Source organism: Nicotiana tomentosiformis, chromosome 3 (assembly GCF_000390325.3).
Source record: "Nicotiana tomentosiformis chromosome 3, ASM39032v3, whole genome shotgun sequence".
Lineage (NCBI taxonomy): Eukaryota > Viridiplantae > Streptophyta > Magnoliopsida > Solanales > Solanaceae > Nicotiana > Nicotiana tomentosiformis.
In genome coordinates, this window is record NC_090814.1 from 81,209,167 (window position 1) to 81,231,900 (window position 22,734).

The 22,734-nt window shown below is 36.1% G+C and overlaps 3 protein-coding genes across 3 annotated transcripts; 1 reads left to right on the forward strand and 2 right to left on the reverse strand.

Moving 5' to 3' along the window:
* Positions 1 to 6,160: 6,160 nt before the first annotated feature.
* LOC138908079 (uncharacterized) lies at positions 6,161 to 7,439 on the reverse strand. Its single transcript, XM_070198717.1, has 2 exons — positions 6,878 to 7,439; positions 6,161 to 6,663 (listed from the first exon to the last, which is right to left on the reverse strand). The coding sequence occupies exons 1-2, from the start codon at positions 7,437 to 7,439 to the stop codon at positions 6,161 to 6,163; spliced, it is 1,065 nt and encodes a 354-aa protein (XP_070054818.1).
* A 9,571-nt stretch (positions 7,440 to 17,010) lies between these two features.
* LOC138908080 (uncharacterized) lies at positions 17,011 to 18,839 on the forward strand. The gene is made up of 4 exons (XM_070198719.1): positions 17,011 to 17,139; positions 17,934 to 18,215; positions 18,298 to 18,367; positions 18,472 to 18,839. The coding sequence occupies exons 1-4, from the start codon at positions 17,011 to 17,013 to the stop codon at positions 18,837 to 18,839; spliced, it is 849 nt and encodes a 282-aa protein (XP_070054820.1).
* A 1,865-nt stretch (positions 18,840 to 20,704) lies between these two features.
* On the reverse strand, positions 20,705 to 21,733 carry LOC104107184 (dehydration-responsive element-binding protein 1B-like). The gene has a single exon (XM_009615919.4). The coding sequence runs from the start codon at positions 21,640 to 21,642 to the stop codon at positions 20,986 to 20,988; it is 657 nt and encodes a 218-aa protein (XP_009614214.1). The 5' UTR covers positions 21,643 to 21,733; the 3' UTR covers positions 20,705 to 20,985.
* Between the last annotated feature and the right edge of the window lie 1,001 nt (positions 21,734 to 22,734).

Consider the following 22,734-nt stretch of genomic DNA (forward strand, 5'->3'; position numbering starts at 1 on the left):
GTCCGATTTATGATTTCAAACTTGTTGGTATGTTCGGACGGGGCCTTGGGGGCTAATCGGACGAGGCTCAGACCAAGTTGGAAATTGGGAGCCAAAGCTGAAGCTCCCAGATGCTGTCAGAATCGCACATGCGCTTGGCCAACCGCAGGTGCGAGAGATGAGTCGCAGAAGCGGCATGAGCCGCAGGAGTGGTAGACTTGGCGCATAAGTGGGACCGCAGAAGCGAGCCTGGCCAGCCATGGGTTCTTCAGCAGAAGCGGACCGTGGTCCGCAGAAGCGACGCCGCAAATGCGGCACACCCACCGCAGTTACGGAAATACTGTTAGGGCAGAACCTTAAAAAGGGACGAGGTTCATTCATTTTTAGCCCGTATTTCCTCCATTTTGGGGCGATTTTGGAGCTTTTGATAGGGAATTTCAACTAGCAACTTGATAGTAAGCTAATCCTACACACCTTGAGTTAAATACATAGATTATGGGTAGATTATAACCTGTAAATTTGTGGAAATCAAGGGTTAGAGGAAAAATATAGATTTGCATAAAAATGAGATTTTAACCACGAAAATGGTTATGAAATTGGATGGAAATTGTATATTTGAGTTCTTGAGATTATAGGTAACGTTTTCCTCCGAAACTTTCCAGAATCCGAGTACGTGGGCCCGAGATGAATTGTAGGAATTTACCATTTTTGGATAGGGTAATTTATTTAATAGTCTAATTTTGAATTACTGAGCATGTATTATTTATTTTTTTATAACTTTTGGATAGTTTCGGATTTTTCGGCACCGAATTGAAATTTTATGCGACATTGTGATCGGAAAGTGAGCTTTGAGACAAGGTAAGTCTCTTGCCTAACCTTGTAAAAGAGAATTTACCCTATAGGTAATTCATATTAATAATTACTTCTAATTGTGGGGGGGAGGGGCTACGTACGCATGAGGTGACGATAGTCCGTGCGTAGCTAGGAAGTTTAGGACTCAAATCATAAATTACTTGTGATAATTGCTCCTTTTATTTAATTAAATTACTTAAATTATATTGCAAATTGTTTGAGGAAATATTAAAAGATTGAAACTTCATATGCTCGAATTTTATGTAAATTATTGAATTGTTAATAGAGATCGAACATCCTACGTGTTAATGTTATAATAACTTCTCATTCCGAAGGTTCATAAGAAAATGTCCTTCTTTCTTGTGGAGCGGGCCGAACACCTCGGCAGTGTAGATGCATCTATGGATCGCGTCGCACGTCCCTCGGGAGTGTACATGACACTCTGAATTGGGACGTACGACCTCGGCAGAAAATGTGCCTAATAATAATAATTACACGATACCTTGATATTTTAATTGCAGCTTGTGAAGCTAATTTGATAAATTTGAAATTATTGAAATTTAAGGAATTTATTTATTTCTGCTTGTCTAGAAAATTATTGTTGTTCACCTAAAAATCATGTTTAATTAAATAATTCTATTGTAATATTATTGACCCATAGTGAGTGTCAAAGTCGACCTCTCGTCATTGCTTATTCGAGATTAGGTTTGATACTTACTGGGTATACGTTATTTACGTACTCATGCTACGCTTGCTGTACTTTTTGTGCAGGACCCGAGACAAGTACTATCAGAGGACCTATCAGAGTGCATCCACGTTATCCAGAGGCTTAGTAGTGAGTTACCTTTCTGAGTCATTTTGCAGCAACCAGTGCCTCTTCTTGTATTTGTATTATGTCTATTTAATTTTAGACAGTATTAGAATTTTGTATAATGTACTAGATGCTCATATACTCGTGACACCAGGTCTTTTTTGTTTTAGCAAATCCACTAGGCAGAGCCTAGGGCTAGTGTTTTTATATATATAGAAAAATTTAAAAATAAATTGTCATGAAATCCTAAGAAATGAAAGACATAAAACTTGCAAACTACATAGAGCCTATTATCAAAGTTTAGTAGAATGCTCAACAATGATAGCACATAAGATCTAATGTAGCTTATAAAGCTTAAAACTAGCCCTTGAAGTCCATTACATTTATAGTCCAGTTGAGAATTTTGCCTCTTGTAAAAATAGAGTTGCACGTATGTAGCCGCTGTCCAGCTTCATTTGTTGCCCGCATAGCCAACTCGATTGCACTCGTAACCATGTTGCATTTGCTCAAAACTGATCACATTCCATAATCCTTGATGTTGTACCAAATTATCAATGATCCTCAATGTATCATTCCATTTGATCATGCCTAAATATCCTTTAAGGTCTCTCATAAGCTTGAAGAAAATTGCACTGCCCGAACAAATTGCAAATGCATTGTTTTTGCCATCATATTTGCATGAGCTCATTTGATTATGGCTTGACTTCAATTCATGAATTCCTTCTTGAAATGTCCTACTATCTTGTCGCATCCCGATTTTAGTCCATTGTGTGTCTAAAGTTTTCCAAGTATATTGCCAAATTAATAATTGAATGTATGTTGCCCGGCATTTTGAAGCACAACGATACTGCCAAAGTCTGTGCATCGCCAGGTTCCTAGCGAGAAGGATACCTTGCATCGCTTGGTTAATCGCGTAGGGATGATTGTGCGTCGCCAGGTTGCAGGCGACACGTAGCTGGTATTCACCCTCACGTCGCCAGGTATATAGCGACACCCTTGCGTCATCTGGTTTTTGTCTCGCTACAGGTCTGGCTAGGCGAGTTCCAAAGCTAGCTGGGAAGATCACTAAGCATGTTGTTGCTGCTCTCCATCCTATGCGTGACAATCTTGCATTGTTATGTGGTATCCTTTGCTTGTCATGAAAATGCATAAGAATGTAAGCAATACTAGGAGAATGAGGTCCCAGCATATGGCTTATAATAGCCCAGATTATGCTAATCCATAGTATGCTCAAATGCCATATCCATAGTATGCTCAAATGCCATCTTGGTTTCGTGCTTGTGCTTACTAGTGATATTTCTTCCTGGGAATGAGCACATAGTGCTAATACCACCCATGGAGGTTCAAAACATGATGAGGCATGGATACGGTAACGTTCCCTGCCCAAAAAAGAATTTCTGGGCTGCAAATTACTCCTCCTTAATTTTGTGCTTTTGTCTATTTTTAACTTCCTCCTATTGGACTGAGTGCATTGCACTAATACCACCAATTGGAAGTCCATTAAACAATAAAACATAGATGTAGGCACTTCACCTGCAAAAAAGAACACTATGTTAGCAAAAATAGGTCTCATCATACTCACCTCCACATGGATTTGAGCATAATGATCAGATGTGTATTCTTGTGATAACTCCTTCTCCTTTAGCTGATCCTCCCATACCATTCCTAGTTCCTTGAAACCTTTACATGTATGTATGGACATTGCATCTTATCCTCATTCACCAATCTTCTGCTTTGTGAATCTAGCTACCAAAAGTCATGGCATTAGATTGTCCCAACATCAAGAGCATAATTAGCATGATGATCTGCCAATTTGTTACCCTATCTATATATGTGAGTGACCTTGAATATAAACCCCTCCATCAGCTGCAAAATTTCCTCAACTTGATCAGTTATGCACCATGGTGGCTTCCATACACCTTCAATTATATTCTTCAATAATAATGAATCTGTCTCCAGCCATATATGAGTGTAGTTCTGCCACCTGCAGTACTTCAGTGACCCCACAATTGCTATTGCTTCTGCTTCTGTGTTTGTGCCTTCAGCTATCTCCCTACCCACCGCATATATGATCTCCCATTCTTCATCTCTCACACAGAATCCAATTGCACTTTTCCCAGAATTTCCTTTCGATGCACCATCAGTATTTACCTTAAGCCAGCCCTCCATTGGCTGTTCCCATATCACTTTTTGATACTTCAGCCTTGGAGTGTAGTTTTCCATCATAGCTAAGAGGTCCTGCCACTTGTGAGGAACCTTTAAACCAGGTTTTCTAATTTGAACAAGGCATTGCAAAGCAGAGGAAACCTGATATATCACCCTTCTTACTGATACTGAATCTCCATATTTTAAACTATTCCTTCTCTTCCACAGTTCCCATACAATGCAAGAAGGCAAAGCTTGCATGATTAGTTTAAGGCGAGGGATTACTTGCGCAGTACAACACTTGGTAATGGCTTGATCCATGGACAGGCCACTCAAAATTATACCAGCCCTCGATAGAAAATATTTCCACATTGTAGTAGCAGCAGTAGATGTGAAGAACAGATGTACCAGTGATTCTTCTTTATGTTCTGCACAGCACTAGCACTTTGATGGCATGCAATATCCCATCCTTCGTAAAAAATCATCAAGAGGTAGTTTAGCTTTCCACACCTTCCACATAAAGAATGCTATTTTAAATGGCAATCCTTTTACCCAAATCAATTTGTAAGCTATTCTAGGTTCATCCCTCCTTCGAACATACTCCCAAGCTGATTTGTTAGAAAACTGACCACGAGCTTCTAGCATCCAATAAGGTACATCAATGACATCCTCCTTAACTGGAGGTCTAATTTGCTCCACAATATGAAGTGCATACTCTTCAGGTAAAAACTCCATCAGTCTATTTATATTCCAATCACCATCTTCCAGAACATCATTGACATTATGAATGGATTCATCTATCCCAAACTCAAGTGGAACAAGAAAGTACAAAGCACCTAATCATGTCCAATTATCAAATCAAAAGAGGGAGGATCCCATTTTTGGATGCCACTTAATATGGTGCTCTATGATGTCTCTACATTCTAACATCTTCCTCCAAACATGTGACCCTTTCCTCCATGGAACAATTATTGCATTAAGTTTTTTGCAATACTTTCGGCTCATAAATGAACTCTAAGGTTTGGTTTTGTTCGAAAATTCCACCACAACTTGTAGAAAAGTGCTTTAGTTACATCATGCAACGATCTAAAGCCTATTCTTCCTCACATGGCATACAAAGAGTGTTCCATGATGACCAATGCCTATTTTTGCCTCCAATAGAGCTACTCCAAAAGAATTGAGCAAATAAATTATGAAGTTTGTTTATTACATAACCTGGAGGGCTCACAACAGACAATAGGTGTATTGGCACACTCTGAAATACATGCGTGATCAAAACTACCCTGCCACCTATCGAGAGTAGTTTGCCTTTCCATGACTGTAACTTATCAAGAACCTTAGTGATTAGTCCTTGATAATAATTCATTTTTCTTCTTGAATAAAATATTGGACATCCAAGGTATGTAAAAGGGAAATCTTGCCTCATAATGCCAGTGATCCTCTCGACCTTCATAACCACTTCCGCATTAGTATAATGGTGCATATACACAGCTGATTTGCCTTTGTTTACCTTCTGCCCAGATGCAACTTCATATGCATACAGGACCTCCATCACCAACTGTAGGGATGTAGCATCAGAAAAAGAGAAAATGATCGTGTCGTCTGCGTATGCTAAATGATTAATTTTTGGATTCCACTTTGGCAGACCAAATCCACAAAATTATAGATTCAAATGCAAGGCATTCAAACCCCTCGACGGTGCCTCTGCAGCTAAAATAAACAGTATGGGTGAGAGAGGATCTCCTTGTTTTACCCCCTTGTAGATTTGAAGAATCCATGAGGTTGTCCATTTACGATCACAGAATACTAGTTATTACCTACAATATCATAAATCAATCCAATGAATCTTTCACAAAATCCCAGTTTCCTCAACATCTTAGTCAAGAATAACCATGATAGTCTATCATATGCTTTCATCATATCAAGCTTAATCACTACATTTGGTCCGACTTTTGTTCTTAACCTGATATCTGTGATTATTTCTTGAGTTAATAACACATTTTCGACAATACTTCTCCCTTTCAAAAACCCTGCTTGTTCTCCAGAGATCAAGTTAGGAAGTAACTCCACCGACCTGTCGTGAATCACTCTTGAGAATATTTTGTTGATGAAGTTACTTAAACTTATAGGCCTCATATCAAAAAAGCTTACTATCTCCTTTTTCTTTTGAAAAGAGTACCAGATTGGTATGTGTAACACATTTTGGAAGTTGCCTGCCACAGAAGAATACAGTAACCATACGAAAGATATCCTCTCCAATGATGTCCCAACATAAATGGTAAAATGTACCTGTAAAACCATCTGGACCGCTTGCAGATTCCCCATTAAGGCCTAAAATAACATGTTTAATTTCTTCTCTTGTAGGCATACTGATTAACTTTGCATCTGCTCTCCATCTATCAACCAAGGCACATGGTCAATAATGCCAAATTCAGTACGAACCTCAGTTTCACAGAATTGATCCTTAAAAAAGTTGACAGCTTCTTCTGCTATTTGATCTTCCTCATCTATCCAGTTGCCCATGTTGTTTTGTATCCTCTTAAGCTGCAATCTTTTTCTTCGACCATTCACTTGAGCATGAAAGAACTTAATGTTCCTGTCTCCCTCTTTGAACCATGTCATCCCAGATTTTTGCTTCCAAAAGTCTTCCTCAATTTCAAGATATCTAATGAGCTGCGCCTGCACCAACTGCAACCTTCCCCTATTCTGTTGAGATGGCCTTGCTTCAAATTGCCTTTCATGAACCAGAACAACTTCCTCCAAGCTTGCAATCCTTTGAAATATATCCCCATATGTTGCTTTACTCCAAATAGACAGTGCCTTCTTCAGTTTCTTTGGTTGAATAAAATGAATGGATCTGCCATGAAGTATGCATGCTAATTAGCTTTCACCACAAACTTAAAAGTCTTATTTTTTACCCAGAAGTTGAGAAACATAAAAGGTTTCTTAATTGGATTAGCTTCGATATCACACTTCAAAAGCATATGACAGTGATCTGAACCTATCTTAGATAAGTGAGTGACTTCTAATCTTGGGAACATCTGTTGCAATTCCATATTAGCAAGACATCGATCGATCCTCTTGAAATACAATCCTCTTCTGGCCTGCCATTCCACCATGTAAAGATGCTGCCTTTAAAGCCAAGATCTGTTAAGTTACACGTATTGATGTAATGCCTAAAATCATCGACTTCATTTAATGAAAATGGTAGGCCTCCAAACTTTTCTTCTTCATCCCATATGACATTAAAATCTCCCCCCACAAGCCATAGAACTATCATATCTTGAGTCATAGCATACAAAGAGTCCCACAGTTCTATTCTTTCAATCGCATCACATTTTGCATATACTAATGTGAGCATGAGTTCCACATGTGTTTCTATGTGAAATAACCTCAATGTTAACTGTTGTACCATGTTATATACAATTGTAACATCATATACTTCATCGATGAACGCCCGGATTTTGTTGAAAACATTCACCACTGTTGTAGCCAAACCAATCCTCTTTCTGTATCTTTCCATTTTTCTAGCTTGTTGCATTGGTTCTAGATTTCCTATAAATTCAAAGTGGTGCCTCCTATGCATTGTGATGAGCCTCTCAAATGCTTGCATCGTCTTCACTGATCTTACATTCCAAATAATTGCATCCATTATTGATTGTTAGATTTAGTCGGTGTTCTTCTAGTTTGAAGCCTAGTTGATAGAAGACTGGGGGTGTCCTTTGGTATCATCTTCCTTCCTTTAGTTGCTGATTTAGCCTTCTCCATGTGTCTTGGATAAAGCTCTCCTTTTCTGGAAACATTACAAAAAAACTGGACTATTGATTCTTCATCAAAATCATTGCATGTTCTTTCTATATGCTCCTCTGCACCATGATCAACAACAACTACTTCTGCCTGGTTATTGGACTTCTTTTTTTTTAGGAATCAAAGCTTGATCCCCGGGTTTCTTTTGTTGCTTTACCAGAGTATTTTCCAATGGAACAGTACTCCTAATCCTAGCTTCTGTTTGCACATTAGCCAACTGTTTGTTCCCTGAAGCTGCACTCTCCCTAGCATCCTCATGAACTGAAATAATCTTCCCAGTTCCACCTGGATCACCCATATTCACATCAGTATCTTTAGGATTAACAGTAGGTATATTAGGATCCCCTGCATCTACTTGGATCTCCTTGGTATTTTCATTAATATTTTGTGCGCCATCATCATTGCTTAAGTTCTCCTCCTCGTTGTTCTTGGTAATAATTGCATCTCCATTTACACTTTGTTCTTCTTCTATTTCAATATCAGAATCCCTCTCAGCTTGCATTCCATCTGGAATTACCCCTTCATATGGATATTCTTCAATTTGATTAGCCCAAAGCCTTCCTCCAAACCACTGAATTCTCTCATTGCTCTCAAAATCATCATTCTTTGTCAAAGCAGCAACAACATTCACTTTTTCTGAAATTTTTGCCAATTCTCCTTCTACTTTAGTATCTTGGGATGGGATATCTTGAGATGAAGTTTTAGTACCTACAACATTACCTGCAAATGTTCTCTGTCCCCATTCAATTGTTGATTCAATAGTTCTAACTTCTTCATTCCTTCTCCTGTTTGGACTAGAGGTTACACCCTCATTTACTTGATTTCCTCCATTAATAAGAGAAGCATTATCCATCTGACTAACTTCCTACACTTCATCAATGATTGCTAATTGTTTATCCTGCACATTCTTTTGAGCCACACCACTATTGGCTTGAGTCTATTTTTGCACCACATTAACAACATCATTCGCAACTTCCTCAACTTACAACAGTGCAAATTTGTTTCCTACTTGCACTTTGCCTTTCACCTTGATTGATTGGAAATAATTCTTTTCCAGTAGCTGCTTGTACCACATTCTGATTAATAACCTTCTTAACGCGATTATCCCTGACCTCTTTCCATTGTTCCTTACCCTTACCAGCCATATTACCTACAAGGCTCGCCAGTTTGATGATCCACACTTAATGCTTCTTCGAGAAATGGTACTACGGGGTGGTGCCAAGAAAGTTACTATTGGCGTGGATGGTGTTCTGCGACTCCAGGATCATTTATGTGTTCCTAATGTGCATGGACTGAGGAAAAGGATTCTAGAGGAGGCACACAGTTCTCGGTATTCTATTCATCCAGGTGCTACGAAGATGTATCGTGACTTGAGGCAGCATTATTGGTGGCAGAGGATGTAAAAGGACATAGTTGAGTATGTAGCTAGGTGTTTAAATTGCCAGCAAGTTAAATATGATCACCAGAGGCCAGGTGGCCTACTTCAGCAAATGACTATACCGGAGTGGAAATGGGAACGCATTACTATGGACTTTGTAGTTGGGTTTCCGCGAACCTTGCGGAAGTTTGATGCAGTTTGGGTATTTGTCGATAGGTTAACTAAGTTGGCACACTTTATTCCGCTTGTGACTACGTATACTTCATAGAGGTTGGCCCAGATTGTTATTCAGGAGATAGTTCAGTAGCACGGTGTGCCAATTTCCATCATATCAAATAGAGGCCCTCAGTTTACTTCTCATTTCTGGAGATCAGTACAGAGTGAATTGGGGACCCGTGTAGAACCCAGCACAGCCTTTCATCCGCAGGCCGACGGACAGTCGGAGCAGACAATTTAGATTTTGGAGGATATGCTTAGGGCATGTGTAATTGACTTTGGAGGTCAGTGGGATCGTTTCTTGCCTTTAGCCGAGTTTGCTTATAACAACAGTTACCAATCCAGCATCGAGATGGCTCCATTTGAGGCTTTATATGGTAGGCGATGTCGTTCGCCCATCGGATGGTTTGAGATCGGTGAGGCTAAGTTATATGGTACTGATTTGGTGAAGGACGCCTTGAAAAAGGTAAAGTTAATTCAGGAGCTACTTCGTACAGCACAGTCCAGACATAAGAGTTAAGCGGATCAGAAAATGCGTGATTTATCATTTATGGTGGGTGAAAAAGTTCTCTTGAAGGTTTCGCCGATGAAAGGACTCATGAGATTTGGGAAGAAGGGCAAGTTGAGCCCAAGGTTTATAGGCCCATTTGAGGTGTTGAGATGAGTTGGGGAGGTTACTTACGAGCTTACTTTGCCTCCCAGTCTATCAGGTGTTCATCCGGTTTTCCATGTATCTGTGCTCTGAAAGTATCATGCCGACCTATCTCATGTGTTAGACTTCAGCACGGTTCAGCTAGATAAGAGCTTGGATTATGAAGAGGAGCCAGTTGCCATTGTTGATAAACAGGTTCGCCAGTTGAGGTCCAAGAAGATTACTGCAACAAAAGTCCAGGGGAGGGGCCAACCTGTCGAGGAAGCTACTTGGGAGGCCGAGGAGGACATGCGGAGTAGATATCCACACTTATTCACCACTCCAGGTAAAATTCTAAACCCGTTCGAGGACGAATATTTATTTAAGAGGTGGAGAATGTAATGACCCAACCGGTCATTTTGACTTTTAAAATCCCGTTCCCCGAAATAAAACTCCATGTATGTGCTTTTACTAATTTATGACTTGCGGTGATGGTTGGTTCGAAATTTAGAAGTGTTCAGGTTGAAATCGGAACACTTGATTCTTTAAGTTGGCCTTAAAATGCTAGGTTTGACTTTGGTTAACATTTTGAGAAAACGACCCTGGAATAGGGATTTGACGGTTCCAATAGGTTCGTATGATGATTTTGGATTTGGGCGTATGTTCGAATTGAGCTTTGGACAACCCGGGAGCGTTTCACCGCTTAATAGGAAAAAAATAAACTATTTGAAAGTTTAAATATTCTTTAAATTAGGTTTTGGAGTAATTGAGGTCCGTTTGGAATTCCAAGCCTGAGACTAGCTCTGTATGGTGACTTAAGACTTGCACGCAAAATTTGGTATCATTCCGAGTAGTTTAAGTATGTTTCGGCGAGATCGGAGTAAGTTTGAAAATTTTGAAAATTTGAAGTTGAATCAATTTGGTTTGAGGTATGATTCCTAGTTTTGATGTTGTTTTACACGTTCCGAGGGTTCGAGCCAGTCCATTTTATGATTTCAAACTTGTTGGTATGTTCGGGCGGGGCCTCGGGGGTTAATCGTACGAGGCTCGGACCAAGTTAGAAATTGGGAGCCAAAGCTGAAGCTCCCAGCTGTTGTCAGAATCGCACATGCGCTTGGCCAGCCGCAGGTGCGAGAGATGAGTCGCAGAAGCGGCTTGAGCTGCAGGAGCGGCAGACTTGGCGCAGAAGTGGGACCGCAGAAGAGAGTCTTTCCAACCTTAGGTTCTTCCGCAGAAGTGAAGCCGCAAATGCGGCCAAGGCATCGCTGATGCGGAAATACTGTCTAGGCAGAACCTTAAAAAGGGACTAGGCTTAGTCATTTTTATCCCGTATTTCCTCCATTTTTGAGCTTTTGAGAGGGGATTTTAACTAACAACTTGAAGGTAAGTTAATCCTACACACCTTGAGTTAAATACATATATTATGGGTAGATTATAACCTGTAAATATGTGGAAATCAAGGGTTAGAGGAAAAATCCAAATTTGTATAAAAATGAGATTTTAACCACGAAAATGGTTATGGAATTGGATGAAAATTGTATATTTGAGTTCTTGAGAATATGGGTAATGTATTCCTCCGAAAATTTCCAGAATCCAGGCACGTGGGCCCGGGATAAATTTTAGGAATTTATCATTTTTGGATAGGGTAATTTATTTAATAGTCTAATTTCGAATTATTGAGCATGTATTAATTATTTTTTTATAACTTTTGGATAGTTTCGGATTTTTCGGTACCGAATTGAGATTTTATGCGACATTATGATCGGGAAGTGGGCTTTGAGACAAGGTAATTCTCTTTCCTAACCTTGTAAAAGGGAATTTACCCCATAGATGATTCATATTAATAATTGTTGCTAAGTGAATAATTGTTGCTAATTGTGGGGGCTACGTACGCACAAGGTGACGAGAGTCCGTGCGTAGCTACTAATTATGTTAATGTCCGGGTAGTTTAGGACTCAAATCATGAATTACTTGTGATAATTTCTCCTTTTATTTAATTAAATTACTTGAATTATATTGTAAATTGTTTGAGAAAATAGTAAACAATCGAAACTTCATATACTCGAAGTTTATGTAAATTATTTAATTGTTAATAGAGATCGAACATCCTACGTGTTAATATTATAATAACTTCTCATTCTGGAGGTTCATAAAAAAATGTCCTCCTTTCTTGTGCAGCGGGTCGAACGCCTCGACAGTATAGATGCATCTATGGATCGCGTCGTACGTCCCTCAGGAGTGTATACAACACTCTGGATCGGGTCCTACAACCTCAGCAGAAATCATGCCTAATAATAACAATTGCACAATGCCTTGATATTTTAATTGCAGCTTGTGAAGCTAATTTGATAAATTTGAAATTATTGAAATTTAAGGAATTTATTTATTTTTGCTTGTCTAGAAAATTATTGTTGTTCATCTAAAAATCATGTTTAATTAAATAATTCTATTGAAATGTTATTGACCCATAGTGAGTGTCAAAGTAGACCTCTCGTCACTACTTCTTCGAGATTAGGCTTGATACTTACTGGGTACACGTTGTTTACGTACCATACTACGGTTGCTGAAATTTTTGTGCAGGACCCGAGACAGGTACTATCGGAGGACCCATCGGAGTGCATCCACGTTATCCAAAGGCTTAGTGGTGAGTTGCCTTTCTGAGTCGTTCTGCAGCAACTAGTGTCTCTTCATGTATTTGTATTATGTCTATTTAATTTCAGACAGTATTAGAATTTTGTATAATCTACTAGATGCTCATATACTCGTGACACCAGGTCTTGGCACACACTAGTAGAATTTTTGGATTTAACTATTTTACTTGGGTTTTAATTTATCTTATTTCTCACATTGTCTTAATTTTAGCAAGTACTCCGAGTTTTATTACTCGGATAATTTTTAGAGAAATGAATATATGTTTAAATCATTAGTTGGCTTGCCTAGCTAGGATGTTGGGCGCCATCACGACCTATAGGTGAATTTGGGTCGTGACACTTTAATTGTATTTTCACACGAAAATAACCGACCAAAGTTGGTCGGTTTTATTAAAAAATAAAATTATCAACCAAATTCGGTCGGATTTTTAAAATGACTGACCGAATTAACCGGCCGATTTCGATCGGATTTTTTAATATTAATTTTAATTCATTTTAAATGAAAAAGCGACCAAAGTTGATCGGTTTTAGAAAAATAAATTTTGCGGGACTCAAAAATAGTTTCCCGCATTGTTGCGCCAAAGAAAACCGATTAAAGTTGGTCGATTTCGTAAAAAAAATTAAAAAATAAAATATTTTAAAAAACCGACCAACTTTGTTCGATTTTTTGGCCGGTTTTTTGACCTACCAAAATTGGTCGGTCGACCGTGGTCGGTTTTTGCCGAATTTCTAGTAGTGATAATTTATTATGATACCCATATGAATTGATGCATATTTTATTAGATTTGAGAAAATGATTTGAAATGAGTAATAAATAATGTGGGTATAACATAAATTTTTTTTTTTGTCTTCTTTTGTTATGCGTAAAGTGACAATTAAAAATAAAAATCTATTTTTAGTCTATATGCTAACTAAAAGTGAACGAAGAGAGTAGTAGTAATAGAAGAAAAAAGGTACCTATGTACATCTTAGCAAACACTCCCTTCGCATCAGTTATATAGTTTGATTTGATTCTAAGCTTTAAGAATTTTTTTTTTAAAACTTGCGATCTAAAATGTATAATGATAAGCTTTTGTGGCCTTTTTAATTTGTGTGATGTAAGAGTTTCTCCTTAATGATGAATGAATAAAATAAAAAATTTAAAGTTAAATTATTTCTAAATATAAAAATATATCATTCTTTTATAAACGAATTAATAAAAATATAAATCGAGTATAAACTTGTACTTGAACACGATCATATTGATATAAAAAATATTTAGTATTAATCTAAGCTAACTTTATAGGAAAACAATATATGTAATAATAAAAGAAAAGATTAAGATGTTGGGAGAATTTGAAGGTCAAAAGAAAGGACGCGGTTGAGAAGCTATAAAAGCCTATAGACATTCAGATTTTTGGAACATCTTAGCCGCCCCAACCGCCACCCCTTGTCTTAGGGAGACTTCAAAGTTCAAATGTAATCCTGTTAAAAAACTGACCTTTCAAATATGATATTTTGTCTAACTGATAAGTACTACACTCACTAGTACCAACACACGAATAAATCAAACTTTGCGCCCACTGAAACGCGTGGACCACGTGCAACATTTCCAGCTTGGGATTTTCTTCTATTGGACTAGGAATCTGTTGTACTAACTTAGGAAGCGAGACACATGCCCCTCTCCAATGAATTTTGCCGATTATTGATTTCTTAAAGTCCTTTAATGATTGGTTTTTGCATTCACAACTTCCGTCCGTTTATCACTATTTACTTAATGGTATAGTCCGACTTGCGTCAATTTTCTTCAAAGCTCTTTAATTTTTTGTTCTATTTCTATGTACAATAGTCATTGTATTTGTTATTTAATTACTATATGACATGTTTGTTCATTTTTGAAAGTTTTAAATTGGTTAACATTAATAAATTACATTTTACTCTCATTGATTCATTTTATATGGCATCATAAAAACGGATATAGCCTAAGATCTATGGGTTCAATTGAACCTATAACTTTCGGTACGAATTATAGATATTTACGTTAAAATCTATTAAAATTTTAACAAATGCTAAGTATGAACCCATAGTATTAACATTTAACTAGTTTAGTGCAAGTTTGAACCCATTAAATTTAAATCCTAGATCTGTCCTTGATCATAACCTTTTAGGAGAAGTTCTTTCTTTTGTTACAATTTTCATACATTTTTAAATACTTTTAATTAAGGAAAATTAAGGAAAATTGTGACTAATTATATATCATTTGTATGTGAATTATCAATATGCAAATTCTTTTAATGAAATAAAATAATCAATGCTGATTTTGATCAACCTAAAATTTGATTAATAGGCACTACTAGAAAATCGTAAATTTCCAACTGAAAAAAATTGTCAAAAATTTCCGACCAAATCGGTCGGTAGTTTTTAAAAAAAAATTTAATTATATTTCCGATCGAATCAGTCGGAAATCTTTTTTTAAACCCTACCCAACCCCCGTTCCCAGAAAACAAAACTCTCATTTTTCTTTCTTCCTCCTTCTTCTCTCATCCTCCTCCTCTCTCCCTTTCGTCCTTCTTCACCATCCTCCTTCTAGGTAATGTATTTTCGCTCTCTCTCTCTCTCTCTCTCTCTCTCTCTCTCTCTCTCTCTCTCTCTCTCTCTCTCTCTCTCCTCCTCCTCCTCCCTTTTCCCCTTACTTTTTTAACTCTTTTTTTTTGTTTTGTAGCAGTGGCGCCGCAACGGCAGCTCCACCATCTCTCTTCTCCAGCATTTTTTCCGGCGAGGTAAGTACTTCGTTGACATATATCTTATTTTCATTGTTAAATTTGTAGTAATTTTAGTTGTTGTAGGCTTATTAGATTTTCCATATATGAACATCCTAACTAGTTGAATTAGGTTTTTAGTTTTTGTAGGTTTATTTGATTTAGGTATGGTTGAATTGGCATTATGTAAAATTTAATTGTATATTTCTCTTTAAAATATTAATTTAAAAAATATTGTCTAATAAGTGTATTTATATATGAGATATAGAATGTTTTATGAGAATATGAAAGACAAGTCCAATAAATATATTTATACATGGATTCAGTGTTTGGGGGTGGAAGTGAGAAGATTGAAAGACAATTTCTAGGATTTGACGATTATGAAAATCCTATACACTTCTCATAGGCAGTGTCTAACTATGTTTCAATTTTGTCATTATTATATTTGAGGATTTAATTTTATGAATTTTACCATTAGATTTTGTCACACTTTTAAAACTATTGATTCAGAATTTACTATGAACTATTTAATTTATTGAGCTTTTATTATCTTAAACCAAAATTAGTCGGGGATGTAGTATAGAACTTATGAGTTCTATTCATTCAAATTCAATAATTGTAGCTTATATCTATATATGCTAAGAAGTTCACTTTTAATAATTATAAATAATAAATTTTGAATCTAGTAAATTAAATAGATTGTCATAAATTTCCAATTCAAATACATCAAATTTAAATCTCAAATGTACCCGAAGCTTCTTTAGACAATGATATATATAAAAGGAACCTTTGAAAGAGTATAACTTTGTAATCAGTTTAAATAAATCAAATTGTTTTAAATATCTCATTTCTAGATTTCTATTTATGTAGATGAATTTTGTGCATCGTAGATGGATGTATAACAGGAATCATCCTAATCGTGTGGGGTTAAGGGATGAATTTATTGAAGGGGTTGCTGAATTTATTGCTAAGGCTCAAACACTTGATGATTTTCTTATTGGAGGAAGGATTAGATGCCCTTGTGTGAAATATAAGTGTGTTAAGTTATTGAAAACAGACGAAGTTAAAGTTCATCTCTACAAGAAAGGGTTTGTAGAAAATTATTATATATGGACTATTTACGGGGAGAATCGTGCTAGTTTAGATGATGTTAACTTTCAGAATTTTTTTGGTGGTGAGGGTAGCCCCATAGCGGAGCATAATGTTAAAAATTTTCGATATAATAAAATGATGAGGGATGCTTTTGGGATATTTCTTTGGGATCAATCTGAACCAGATGATGAGGCTAAGCGTTTCTATGAACAGTTAGAGGAAGCTAGTCGTCCATTGTATGAAGGCTCAGTGTATTCCAAGTTGTCTGTTGCGGTTAGATTGCTAAGTATTAAATCGGATAGTTCTATATCCCAAGAAGACTTAGATGATTACTATGAAGATAGCGATGAGGATTGAATTGTTATTTTTTTTTTTATGTTGTTCTTCCTTAAATCATTTAATATATTTAAAGAATTGTTGTATGTTTTTTATGACATGTTGGGAATTTTATGTTATTCCTTTAATTCTATTATGTTGCAAAATTATTTTATATTTTTATGACTTGTTAGGTTTTATTTATTTTTTTAGTCATTTAATTTGTAGAATAATTATTTTATATTTACTATAACATGTTGTATTTTTTGTTTTGTATTTTATTATGATTATATATATATATATATATATATATATATATGGTATCTAAGGGGAACGAAAAGGAGAAATCTAAGAAGAAAAAATAATCTTTTCCAACTATCTCAACTATGCCAAATATGAGTCCTCCTCTTCCCCATCCTCCTCAATCGACTTCATTTCCATCTACTTTGTTCACTATCACCCCTCCATCTAATAATTCAGTTCAGTATTATTCTATGCTTGCCAAAGGAAGTCAAAGTAACACTGTTTTTAACATTATATCCATACCTTCTATACCATCTTCTTCACTGGGCTTTCATGGTAGTTAGTATGGTGGCTCACCAGCTGCTGCACCCCCGAGCTTTCATGGTAGTCAACATAGTGGCTCACCAGTTGTTGCACCTCCGAGCTTTCATGGTAGTCAGCATAGTGGCCTACTAACTGCTGCACCCCCGAGCTTTCATGGTAGTCAGTATAGTGGCTTGCCAGCTACTACATTCCCGAGCTTTTATGGTAGTCAGCATGGTGGCTCACCAGCTGATGCATCCCCGAGCTTTCATGGTAGTAAGCATGATGGTTCGTCTTTTGTTGCTCCATCATCTTTCACTCTGGGCTCTCGCCTAGTTATATCTAGTGGTACTTCTACACTTTCTAGTAGACGCAGGCAGAATCTTGGAGGGGATATATAATATGATTGTTATAATCGGTTGATAATCGTCCCCTATGAGGATGAGTAAGTAATTCTTATACTATTTTTAAAAGTTTGAATGTACTTTTAGATATGTTAAAATTAAGAAATATTTATTGATAATTAAAACTTTTAAAACTTTAAGATGATTATTAATTATATATGTTAATTTTAATGCAGGTTTTTACCATCCTTTTAGTCTACATATTTGGTTGTGGATTCTATGAAGCTATTTTATCATGACCCGTAGAATTCTTGAAGACAGATACCGTACAACATCAGAGAGCAAATGTAGAATCAATTTAGGGTAAAAATAATTAAATTTATTTAATAATTATCGTTTTCATCTAATGTTACTTTTTTATATTGCAGACAAAGTGTACATGGCATCCTCATCATCAAAATAAAATAAATGCTATTTTCGAGAAGAAGGCTGCTAAGCGGATTAAAGATACTTTGTTCGCTACTCGGAGTGCTGGTAAAATACCAGAGTGGTTAAGAGAAGATATTTGGAAGAAACTTCTTACGAAATGGAATACCGATGAATGGAAGAAGAAGAAGAGTGGACCAACAAAGGAAAACCGCGCCTCCAGTAAAGGTGTCTCGTTGCACCTAGAAGGTTCGATTAGTTTTGCGGCCCATAAACTAAGATTGGTAATTACTTATAATTTTTTTCTTAGATTTACATATAGAATTTTACGATTGTAATGTCTAACTCATACTTTTTGTTATGAAGAAAAAGGAAAAAGGCGAGATATGTGTCATGCAGAAGTCTTCGAGGAGACGCATAAGGAAAAAAGGACACAGTATAAGAGAATACTGGGTAGAGACGTCTACGTCGGACACATATATAAAATACTAACTTCATAATTATTTACGGTTTATTAATATTAGTTTGTTTACATAATAGTTATGTTTTCATTTCAAGAAGATTATCATAAAAGGGTGGAAGAATGGAAACAAACTCAGCCTCCTTCAACCCAATCAACACCTGATGATATAGTTACATTGTGGACAGAGGCCGCAGATAAAGTAAACAAAGGCAGAGTCTACGGACTTGGAGTACGCCGATCTACAGGTCATCCAAACCTACTCTTAGCCGATTCTTCTTCTTCGCAAAATCAAGAACAGATGAAAGATATGAGAAAAGAAATTCATGATTTGAAGCAACAATTGGACTCACAATTCGAAATATTTGTTAAGATGCAGAAATTCATGAGAAAATATGGGCATGATCTATCTTATGATGAGGATGAACAAACTAAATCTAATTTATAGTAGTTTAGGTGTATGGTATTGATTGATTGGTAAACTTGATTGTGAGAAACAAGTTTATGTTTTGTTTTAAAACTTGAATGTGGGCTACTATTTGGATTTTTTTGGCCCAAAATTGTTAGGTTTAATGGATTTGTTGGTTTAGATTGTGTTAATAGTTGGGTTTGTTGGTTTAGATTTTATATTTGTTGATATTTGTTGATTGGTTGTTGACGTTATTGTATTGTAATTGTTTGAGAGGTTATGTAGCTCAAAATTGAGCAAAATTCTGCTCAGTTTTACAAAAAATTCCGACTGATTTCCGACAGAAACAGTCGGACAGTTGCCCAGTTCTTTTCAAAAAACACCTAGATGTCCGACCGATTCGGTCGGAAATGATAAAAAAATAATTATTTTTTAATAAGAAATTTTATTTTTTAATTATTAATTTCCGACCAAATCGGTCGGTAAATATTTATTTTTATTACTACTGATTCGGTCGGTAAAATTCCGACCACTTTGGTCGGAAATTTAAAAATAATTTGGTCGTCTGACCTTTTGAACGTTCCGACTACGTTGGTCGGAAATCACCGATGGATTCAGTCGAAAATTGGTTTTTGACCAACTATTTTCCGACCGACCACATTTGGTCGGAAAGTAGTCGAAAATCCGTGATTTTCGATCGATTTACGACGTTTTAACGGTCGGAATTCAGCCATTTTCTAGTAGAGTAGGCCTAGTCGTTAAATTAATGAGATTTAAGTCACATTCAGCATGTTAAACTAAACTAGACTAATCCTCTGATAATATAAAAATTGTGTGGGTAATTGACAGAAATAACGTAATAGTAATGACAAAATTGTTAAAAAGAATGAGTACAAAGTGAGAGCAAGGGAGTAATTCTTATTCTCATATCCAAGCAAAACGATAGCAAACAACAATATAGAGCACTAGAATAAGTGCTGGTTTCTGTGCTTGCCACGTGTTTGTCAAAGAGTCTTCATCCTGTTATATTTTTTTTCCAATACAAATTTGAGATGAAGATTTGATAGCTAAATCTTGTACTCCTATCCCTTTCGTTACTTTTGAAACTTGAGGATTTACTACTATTTATTTTTCTAAATTTCAAGAATTTAGACGCAATTATAAAATTTAATATTAATTTTTTCTATACCAAATCAATCTCTCTGTTTTGTGGCTTTCATTTGTTAAAGTGGTGTCTCCGTTCCATTGAGCTATATAATATTAGTGGATGGTATTAACAAATCAAATCTTTGAAGTTTGGCCAACATAGATCCAACTATGTGGTAGTTGTTACTTGTGTAGGCCTACATGAACTTCAAACAAAGGTTATTTTATTGTTATGTTAGTCCTTCAGACGGCTTAATTTCCATAAGAGTTATCTGGGCGCTTAGTCAACATGCACATTAAAATCGTCAACTCGATTTTCTATAACTAAAATGTGAGCAACAAATTAACTTGAACACGTTGCATAATATTCGCCAATTTTGGGTTAATAAATTAAAATTCAAATATTTAAAAACTGCCAAAAAATAACTAGAAGTTGTAATTTGTTGATATGGGAAAAAAAATATTACATTCTAGAATATTAGTCAAAGTTAACTAATTGTAATATGCGTTTAGATTGACTTTTAAGCTGGTTAAATCAGTTTTAAGCTCTTTTTAGATTTTTTCAGTACTGATTGACAAAATTAAAAATTATTTAAAATTAGTTTAAAACTGATTAAAACAAGCCAAAAGCAATAAGTTGGACAATCCCAACTTATTTTTTTGGAACTTAAAAGTTATTTCTACTGAAAAGTTACGTTAAGCCAATCCAATGGACTCGAGTAAGTCAAAGTATATTGAGCATTCTAAGACAGATGATATAGCTGCTAAGTTAACTTGCGCGCACTTATTTCATTCAAATACGATGGCTTGAAATTCACAAAGCTAATGTTTTTTCTGCCTAGGCCAATATTTTGCATTTAGCCCGAGCTACTACTAGAACATAGGAGTACTACTATATATATCATACTAAATCACAAAGCCTTTATACATCCGTACCATCCAAATATTGAGTACGAAACTAACCAAAATCTTGATTTAAGTAACTGTACTTATAGGGAATATCACCGAAAGAAGTACTAAGTGATAACCAGAGCTATATTTAAATAGAATAACTCCACAAAGGCATGTCAACATCAGCTTCCAAATGATCTCCAATTTGTGAACACTGAGGTGGAGGTAACATTAATCCTTCAGCCATATTTGCTAGTAATCCCGGCATGCAGAATAGCGTCTCCTCATCCATATAAAACATATTTTCAGGAGTAGTGTTCACTTCCTTTGAATCTTCTCCTGTGTATTCCGGCATTTTTTCGGCCTCCGATGACCGGAATGCCTCCGCGGCCTCAGCCGCCGCTTTCTGAATATCCTTGGCGTCGGTTGAGGCAGGAATAGGCAACTTCCAAGCAGAGTCTGCGAAGTTCAAGCAAGCAGAACGGCCCCTTAATGCAATAGCCGCCACGTCATGCGCTCTAGCCGCCATTTCTGCAGAAGGGAAAGTGCCAAGCCATATTCTTGATTTCTTGTTTGGTTCTCTGACTTCAGAAACCCACTTGCCTGAATTCCTCTTTCTCACTCCCCTGTATACTGGGTGTCGAGTTTCTCGAAACTTCTTCCTCCCTGCCCGCTTCTTGGGGTTATTTGAAGCTAACATAACTTCTTCATCAGAAAGGTTAGCTCTATTACAGGAGCTGCTACTATCAGAAAGTGATGAAGAATCAGCAAGTGGGTCCGAGTAAAAGCTACGAAAGATATCCATTATTCTTGATCAGTGATATATTGAAAAGTGTATTTGGATGTAGTTTCAGTTTGAGGATTTTTGCTTTCTGGTCAATGTGAAAAGTGGCTACTCTATATATAGAGGTGGAAGTAAGATTATGATAAGTGAAGAGCATTGAAGCCAAAAAGGTTTGATGGCGCAAAATAACACACGGAGTTGAAGGGTGATAAGGAGACAGGCTGGTATTTTGAAATGGGTATTAAAATTTGTCTAATTAATTAGCAGCTGGCAGCTGTTTTATGAGACAACTGGAATTCTAGATAGTCTAAAGTGTGTATAACTCGTGTGGATGCGGCAACTTGTTAGTCTTTCTACTTTCTGATCTCTTTCTTCCTTCCTTCCTTTTTTGGAATATACTCATCTTATCTAGAGTACTGACACTATTTTTGCTACCACCACTGACCAATCTTTGTCATTTGAAACAAATAAAATAAGTATATTTAATTCATTTTGTACCACCAATTTAATTTACTAGTGAATCTTTGGGGAACCACCAATTTACCGGTAGCTTTCAAGTCAAAGATCAGCAAGCATATATGGATACTGAATACAACTAATCTTCTTGCTAATTAGGCTACGTAAGCATTTCCGAAGGCTAATACTTCTAAGACTGAAAATAATATCTTACTGAATCCACTTGCTAGAATATTCCTCAATTTCTGTGATTCATTTTGATTAGGCTACTTACTTTTTCTCCTTGTACGTTTATTTATGTGATTCTTTTTTTTCTTTAAAATTAATAAATAAATAAAAAAAGAATACTTGTTTAGCAAATTTTCATTTTAAAATTGTTTATCAATTACAAAAATAAGTAATACTACCATACAAATGAAAATTTATCGAAGACTGCATAGTAATAGATGAAAAGGGACAAGCATCTTAATAAATGCTTTTTCTGTCCCAATTTATGTGATAATGTTCCGATTTCGAGAGTCAAACAAGTTGTTCTTTAATTGTAATTTTTTTATATGTCTTTTAAATATTTTAAATTATTAATTATTATTAAATTATAATATGTTTAACCTTTTTTCAAATATTAAAATTTTATTTCAAATAATTTAAAGATTTTAT

What these genes read in the sequence shown, in the direction of transcription:
- LOC138908079 (XM_070198717.1), bottom strand. Translation starts at nt 7,439, where the DNA reads ATGGATGCAATTATTTGGAATGTAAGATCAGTGAAGACGATGCAAGCA. An exon ending in TGGCAGGCCAGAAGAGGATT is followed by an intron (nt 6,664 to 6,877) that starts GTATTTCAAGAG and finishes AAAGCTAATTAG; the next exon opens with CATGCATACTTCATGGCAGA.
- LOC138908080 (XM_070198719.1), top strand. Translation starts at nt 17,011, where the DNA reads ATGAGTCCTCCTCTTCCCCATCCTCCTCAATCGACTTCATTTCCATCT. An exon ending in CGGCCCATAAACTAAGATTG is followed by an intron (nt 18,216 to 18,297) that starts GTAATTACTTAT and finishes TTTGTTATGAAG; the next exon opens with AAAAAGGAAAAAGGCGAGAT. An exon ending in CATAAGGAAAAAAGGACACA is followed by an intron (nt 18,368 to 18,471) that starts GTATAAGAGAAT and finishes TTTACATAATAG; the next exon opens with TTATGTTTTCATTTCAAGAA.
- LOC104107184 (XM_009615919.4), bottom strand. Translation starts at nt 21,642, where the DNA reads ATGGATATCTTTCGTAGCTTTTACTCGGACCCACTTGCTGATTCTTCA.